Source organism: Vitis riparia, chromosome 4, assembly GCF_004353265.1.
Source record: "Vitis riparia cultivar Riparia Gloire de Montpellier isolate 1030 chromosome 4, EGFV_Vit.rip_1.0, whole genome shotgun sequence".
Classification (NCBI taxonomy): Eukaryota; Viridiplantae; Streptophyta; class Magnoliopsida; order Vitales; family Vitaceae; genus Vitis; species Vitis riparia.
Genome location: NC_048434.1, coordinates 2,082,847 through 2,090,502, shown reverse-complemented (window position 1 = coordinate 2,090,502; position 7,656 = coordinate 2,082,847). Strand labels below are relative to the sequence as shown.

The following is a 7,656-nucleotide window of genomic DNA, read 5'->3' as shown; positions in this document are numbered from 1 at the left end:
TTTTATTTAATTTTAAATAAAACTTTAATGCTTGATAGTATTAAGTATTAAGTTGTTTATTTTTTTAATATTTTATTTCTATTAAATATTAAAAAGTAAAAAAAAAAAATTCAACATGTTATTTTTTTCGTTTAGAAAAAACAAAATATTTTAGTTTTTTCTATTTATAAAAAATTTATAATAAGTTATGAAAAAATAGAAAAACAAATGACATTTCTAACTCGTGTAATAAATTTAATATAGAAATGTTTACATATCTTAAATAATATAATTTGGAAATATTGGATTAGTGTGTATGGTCTAGTTGTAATACAAAATCCAAGACAACTAGGAGCTATGATGTTAGGAAGACTTTCTAATTAATAATGGTTGTCACATATTGGTACAAAGAATATCCAAAATGAGGAAAAGAAAAACCTAACAATAGAAAATTTTAAAAATAAAATAAAATAAAATAACTCCCAAATAAAAATATTTATGAGTTTCTAAAATAAACATTTCATTGATATAATTTTTTTTTTTTTTTTTTTACAGTACTTTTGTGTTTACAAGTCAAAGTTTGAGTATAAGAAAGTCAAAGTATATATTTGATTCGATACTTTTTTTTTTTTTTTTGAGGATCAACTATGATAATAATAAATATTTTGCATATATGTATAAATTGATTGATAATAGCATAATTAGATGAATCGGCATAGGACAACTTACTAATGAGATGCCCTAAGGCATTACAAAATCTTGCTTTAGCTAACAATTCAATCATAAGAAATAACTTCTTAATAACATTGCCTATTACAAATGAATTTTTTAACATTTTACTCTGTACCAATGAAAGATTTTGTCACACACTTCAAAGATATCCCAAAAAGTCAAGGGTATGCATGATAATTGGTTTATACTAATCATAACATAATGCATGAAAGGATTCTTCAACAATCATAAATAAGGTTGCCTCAAAATCATTAGCAAAAGACTTTTATTAAATGCTTTATTTTTCCATAGAAAAATATTCACCCAATAAGGACTTTATAAGATGTTAATTATTAATTTCGGAGAAAAATGAAGGTAAAGTCGTTTTCATATATGTGAAAATTATATAGGAATAAAAAAGCTCTTTGACTTATTTTTGAAAAACTAATTAAATCATGTCTCCGTTTGTAATTAAATAATATAAACTACGTTATTATCACTATAAAGTACTAATACACAAGTTTCTATAATTGACCCTAATAAAAAAATTTAAGAGAAAAAAAAGGATAATAAATTTATAATTAATAAATTCATTTCACCTTTTCTAAGATTATAAATTAATTTGAAAATATATATAAGTTTTTAATTAATTTGAATTATATTTTATTTTCTATAAATCAAACCATGCATACAAAATTAAATAACATAATCAAATCAAATAATAAATACAAATCAATTTTATTAGTCAATTAATTAAAAATATTAAAACATTATTATTTTCAATCTCATTGTATTACAACTATTTTCCAATAATGCACTAAAATTAATAATCAAAATCTCAACCAACCGTAAATAATCAATACATTAATTAATTACTGCATAAATTATAATGGACTCGTTTCATAACTCTAAAAGCTCTTCCCTCTGCGGTACCTTAGTTCCAGAGAGACCTGTCGCTCCAGGCGGAGCTGCCTGTAGAAGTTGGCAATAAAGGCATCGGCTCTCTTATCTACGTCATCCTGATCGGAAATGCAGCTTGAAGCCCTCAGGAGTCGACTCCCCAAGCCGCTCTCCTCGGTCTCTGAATCGTCGTCTACGCACCCAATCAACCCGGGTCGATCATTGAAGCTCAGGCGCCTTGGCCTCTGCAACGAGCGCTGTCTCAGATGCGAGGCAAGGCGCCATCGGATTCTGTTGAGGTTTAGAAGGTTGGCTACCTTCTTCATTGCGGCTCTTACTCGGGTCAGCGCCGACCATGTTCTTGCTCCCATCTCTTTGTTGAATGTTGAGTGACAGATGGAGAGAAGTGGAAGGGTTTAAGGAAGGTTTTATAGAGGGAGTCCAGGTGGATTCTGAGACAACTCGGTTTTACGAGGAAAAGCGCCTGTGCAGGTGATTGTGTCGTTGTGACAAACTGACAGTTGAGGAACGGTGTCGTTTTGTGGTGAAGCAATGATGAGGGTGATTGGGATGGGGTGGAATATTGCTGTTGTGATTGGGTTGTCATGACACATGGTACAATGTATGTTAGGTTAGCCTTACAGCTGTTGAGAAAGCTTGGTCAGTGACCATATAAACTTGGTCACTAAGTTATGTGCCATGGAAATTTTATGGATGGTTCATAGGATAATTCTCTTGTTTTTCTTTCGATTCCAGGCAGTTCAGACATAAAAAAATAAAATAAAAATAAAGTATGATGAAAATTATTTAAAAATTTAGATTTAATTTATATTTGAATGAAAAATACAGGGCAAATAACATATATATATATATATATATATATATATATATATATATATAGGAAAATAGATTAAAAAATAAAGAAATAAATAAATTTTCTATTTTTGTATATGTTATAAAGAATAAGAATTTTCTAAGTGATAAAAATAAGGTTAGGCTAAAGGCCAAATTGATGATATTGGATTAGGCTTTCAAAAAAGGACCGCCTGCTTACATGTGAAAGGTTAGAACATTATTGGCTGACTTTGAATGTCAGTACTACTAATAATGCAGTAGACATTGCGCCCAATACCACACTGTCCGGTCCCAATTCCCAAGTCGGAGTAGTCATACAATAATGTATAATGTATCTAATGGCCTTAAATACTTTAGCCATCACTGTATCCGTCAAATTGTATGATTTGTAGAACTGCTTCAATTAGAAAATTACATAGTACGCACACAAATTAATGCTTTCTCAAAATTAAGCATAGAGCGGCTGACAATTACAGGGAGAAAAGTCCGAAAAGGCGATGGGAGCTGCCATTACCTCCCACTCCACCCATAGATGGTGGGATTGAGAGGCCTCTACTGTTTCATGTACTTTGCCTACTGCCACGTGCAACCCACGTGACACCACGTAGATCCTATCCTCCATTGTGCTCACGGCGAATGGCCTCTGCAGCGCCTCGCAGGGGAACCTACCTCCACCCACGGGGTGCCACGTGTCGTGATCGGGTACGTACACCTTCATCCGGCAGTCGCCATACTCGGATAACACGAAGAGTCTGTTCCTCAGGACGATGCTGATCCCCGTCCACCCTTCTCTCATCCCCAAGCTCATCTCCTGCCACGTGTCACGATCGGCGTCGTACACGCCGCCGCGTGGCGAGAAGCTGAATGGCCACGTCCAACCCTCTGTCACGTACAGTTTGTTTCCAACAACCGCGGCGTCGTACCTTGCTAAACCCGAGCGCATTTTAGCAACTGCCGCCCACGTGTCGCTCACGGGGTCGTAGCGTTCGACGGTGGGTATCGAATCCTCGACCCCCAGGCCCCTCCCGCCGGCGGCGAAAATCTTGCCGTTGATGCTCCCGGCGGCGAAGAACGTCCGTGGAGTCCGCATCGGAGACGCTAACGACCACTGATTGGTGGACGCACGGTACATGATGGTGGTGTGCAGGGACGTTCCGTCTGAGCGCAAATCACCCAAAACAAACAGCTTCCCATCTTCTGGTAGTGAGGCGCAGGCGAGCCCCGGTGGACAAGCAGCTGCGGAACACGGCATGGGCGGTAGCACAAACCAACGGCCCGATCGCGGGTCCAGCGCTTGCCACTGAATCCTGGACGTTGATTTGCTGGAAGCGAAAACGAAGAGATAAGGCTGAGACAGCGATAGAGTTTTCTTCGAGAGAAGGAACGAAGGATCTGTAATGGCTTTGTTCCACGAAGACGACACCGACCGAGCCAGCGCTTGGTAGGGGTACGGCACATGGAGGAGACACAGCTCGGCGATCTCCTCCGGCAGGCCCGGAATCAACTCATCCGAATTCCCATCATTCTCTTGCGAATTCGATGAAGATCTCAAACGCACCATATCCAAAACCCAGATCCGAAATACCTCACCAGAAATGGCGCCCTGGTTGTGGTTTAACGATTTCAAAAGCGCAAAAAACAAACCAGCCGTACGAAAACGGCGAAAGAAGATCTGCTTTGTAGAAATATGGAGATGCAAGAATGAAGAACAGTTAAAGGTGGGTATGTATGCTGTTTTAGGCGGTGCTTTGGAGCTACTAGGCGACTAAATTTCTAGAAGGTGGCCGGAATATCTGGGCATGAAAAGCCGCAAAGTGACGTGACTATATCCTCCGTATCCGCAGGACAGAGACTTGTGTGGAGAACTGAACAAACGCTAGGAGTCAAGAAATTGCCGGAATTGGGCGAGGATGATGGTGATGGGAATGGAGAGGACGGCGAGCAGAACCAGCCGGTGACTGGAGAGGTGAGATCGGCGCTTTTAATTCTAATGTAAGTTTTACTAGTGGAAAAGTGACGCACCATCGCATCTTAAAGCTCTCCCTCTACTACTGTATTCCATCTGTCCAAAAATAATTATAATTATCATTTTTCTCCAATTATATAAGTCCAGTAAAAAAAAAAAAACTAAGACTTTTAATAATAATAAAATTTTCTAGTTTCTAAAAAAATAATAAAAATATCATTTCAAGTTCGATGATTGAATAGGAAAAGAAAATTATGTTGCATTAATTCATCACAATAATTGATCATTATTGGACATAAAATAAATAAAAAATATAAAAAAAAAATGCGTTCATAATCCCTAAACTATAAACCACTTTTTTAAAAAAAATTATTAGGGTATCATTCATTATTTTAGTTTATTATATTAAGATAAAATTAATAAATAAATAAAAATATGAAAATTTTAATTAGAATAAAAGAGGAATTAAAGTATATTATTATTATTATTTAATCAATAATATGGAATAAAACAAAAGCCGTGTCAAGCACGGAGCAGAGGGAGCGTTTGGATTACTCATCAATAAATGGAACAAGTATATCTGCATGTAAATTATTTATATTTTATTTATTATTAGAGTTATTAAATTGATTTAATGTGCGAAAAGGATTGGAGTGAATTTGAATGGGTGTTAAAATTTCAAAATAAGAATTTACTTATATTCAATTATATATATAAATAAATAAAAAATATGTCATTTTCACATATAATGTTGAGGAGCTTAACACGTCAAAGCGAAGTGCGGCCAACCATCATCGGAATCGGGACGCTTTCGCTCTAAGGTGTGCCCCACTGAGCTGTGACAGATTGATAGTGACGTCACCCAATCATGTTTTTTTTTTAAATAAAATAAATAAATAAATAAATAGAGAAAAAAGAAAAAGGAAGGCTTTATTCTAATTCTGAGGTGGCAAAATCCCTTAACCCTCCTCCTTAATAGTTAATATACTTAATGACTAAAGGGGTTATTCTCCTTTATTTTTATTTCTTTTTCTCTTCTTCAACCCTATATCAAAGTTTGGTTTATGGGTATTAGAATGATTATAACTATTGACTAGGGAGTGAATGGTAACTTGCATTGAGATGGTGCTTACGTGGAATCAAATTTAATGACATGACGATGGATGACAACACTACCTCGATTATGGAAATGAAAGCCAACCAATGTGATCCACTTATGAGTCTCCTCTAACAATCAACTTAGTAAATAAATTAAGTTTAAAATTAAAAAGTACGGAGGCTACTTGGCGATCAAGTAAATAAAGGTTTAAAAGCAAAAGTAGAGAATGAATTATAAGAGCTATAGGGAATGAAAAAAACTATGGTAAGTAATGATTGCAATTGAAATTTTTTTATCTTAAAAGTGATTCGAATCTTGCAATAAATCTTTCACGATAGATGACCCTTTTTAGGGGCTACAAAGGGTTTCTTATGATTTGCACTTTACTTAAGTTGGGTTACCTACTAATATAATCATGGTTAGGTTATAATCAAGTGAGATAAGACATGTAGATTGTCTTATATATCCTTTATGGTAATTTTCTTAAAGAATATTTGTGTACCATCTTTTAACCATTCAGACAAGTTCAAGTTGATTATATTTATATCATAAGTATATCAACTTGTATAATATGTTTAATAAACGGTATGTTCGGTTTGAATGCTCAACTTGTCTAATTATTTACTTAATGGTACCAAAATATCGTGTTTATAACACAACCCATTTATGACTAGTTTAACCCATATAAATTTATTGAGTTTGTATATTTAAAAATCATAAAAATAAAAATAATTTTAAAATTATAAATAGCATATAGTTAAACAAGTTAAATAACTAAGCAAAATGTTATATATTTCATTATAAGGATCATAAATATTTTATAATCTAAATAAAATAATAAACAAGTGTAAAATTAAAATTTTAATATACTTTTTATATTATAAACATATTATAATTAAAATTAAAAAATTAAAACTTGAAAGTTAAAGCAAGTAACTTTTTTTTTTTTGTAAATTTTTAAATACAGTAAATGAGTTATAATTATGTTAGCATATTTAATGGGTTAAAAATGTGTTGACGAGTTCAATGAATTAAAATGGTTACTTGTATAAATTCATATATAATTTAATTTAATTCATTTTCATATTTATGTTAGGTCATCCTAATGCGATTATTAAATAGTTTGTATTCATGTTGAGTAAATTTTTATTATTTCTTATCTTAACATGACATGAATCAAACATGACATGCCCAAGACAAAACATTCACAAACTTTGACTGAGTATCAACTAGTAGTAGGCGAACTGTGATTGACTTCCTAATGAAACTGATCATAAGAAAGGTAGATTACTTGTTAACCTTTGGATTGTGCAAAACCATGAAGGAGACGTTAAAAATATTAAAGAAAAAAAAACCACCACAACAAGAATGAAAGTAAAATTAAAAACAATATTAGCAAGGGTCATCGTACCCTTTCCACTCTCACACAAAGTCATAGGAATAGTGTTGTTTGACATGGTATTCATAAGAAAAATAACCCTTTCCCCAATAAAATAACCATTATCACTGTAAAAACATTGATGGTATTTAGGTTGAAACAATGAAATAATACTTTTACAAAGGTGAAAAGTATTGCAAGAGTGGTGGCAAGGGTAGGCAAAGGCCTCACTTTGATTGATCCACTATACCTTAAAAGGGGAATAAGAACTTTTGGTAACATGAAATAGAGAAGAAAATAATAACATGAAAGCGTAAAATTATAGTAGAAGGAATAAAGTAAAAATTAGAAATGATAGCTTCTATTGTCGCTTGGTGGTAATTATTGGGAAACTTAGAGTAGAAACAATAATTATGTTGTTTCTATCAAATCTCTTGGGATCAGCACTTGCAGTTGAATCGCCTTTTGATTTTTTTGTTAATGAATTCCTTTTTAGAGGAGATTATACGAATGTTAAAACCAATGACATATGTCATACTAAGAGACACGAGTCAAATAAAGAGAGGACGATTTAAAGATGATGCTAGTATCACAAATGTACTTCCTTATGGTGACATTTAGATCAACACTCAACAACATTGGGTGTGCTAGGATAATTTATAAATATGATTAACTCCATACTTGTAATTGTGACATGCATGTAGTCTTACTCTTAAATCAAGAATCTCATAATCATTGTCTCATGGTCACAAGGAATGAAATAGTTTG

At 33.5% G+C, this 7,656-nt stretch overlaps 2 protein-coding genes across 2 annotated transcripts; both read right to left on the bottom strand.

Annotated features, from left to right (window-relative positions):
* Positions 1 to 1,488: 1,488 nt before the first annotated feature.
* Positions 1,489 to 2,235, bottom strand: LOC117913592. Its single transcript, XM_034828598.1, has one exon. The coding sequence runs from the start codon at positions 1,959 to 1,961 to the stop codon at positions 1,599 to 1,601; it is 363 nt and encodes a 120-aa protein (XP_034684489.1). The 5' UTR covers positions 1,962 to 2,235; the 3' UTR covers positions 1,489 to 1,598.
* Positions 2,236 to 2,686: 451 nt separating this feature from the next.
* On the bottom strand, positions 2,687 to 4,481 carry LOC117913618 (F-box protein AFR). The gene has a single exon (XM_034828636.1). The coding sequence runs from the start codon at positions 4,004 to 4,006 to the stop codon at positions 2,894 to 2,896; it is 1,113 nt and encodes a 370-aa protein (XP_034684527.1). The 5' UTR covers positions 4,007 to 4,481; the 3' UTR covers positions 2,687 to 2,893.
* Positions 4,482 to 7,656: the final 3,175 nt, after the last annotated feature.

Bases quoted from the DNA above. Each gene is read 5' to 3' on its own strand.
- LOC117913592 (XM_034828598.1), bottom strand. From the start codon at position 1,961: ATGGGAGCAAGAACATGGTCGGCGCTGACCCGAGTAAGAGCCGCAATG.
- LOC117913618 (XM_034828636.1), bottom strand. From the start codon at position 4,006: ATGGTGCGTTTGAGATCTTCATCGAATTCGCAAGAGAATGATGGGAAT.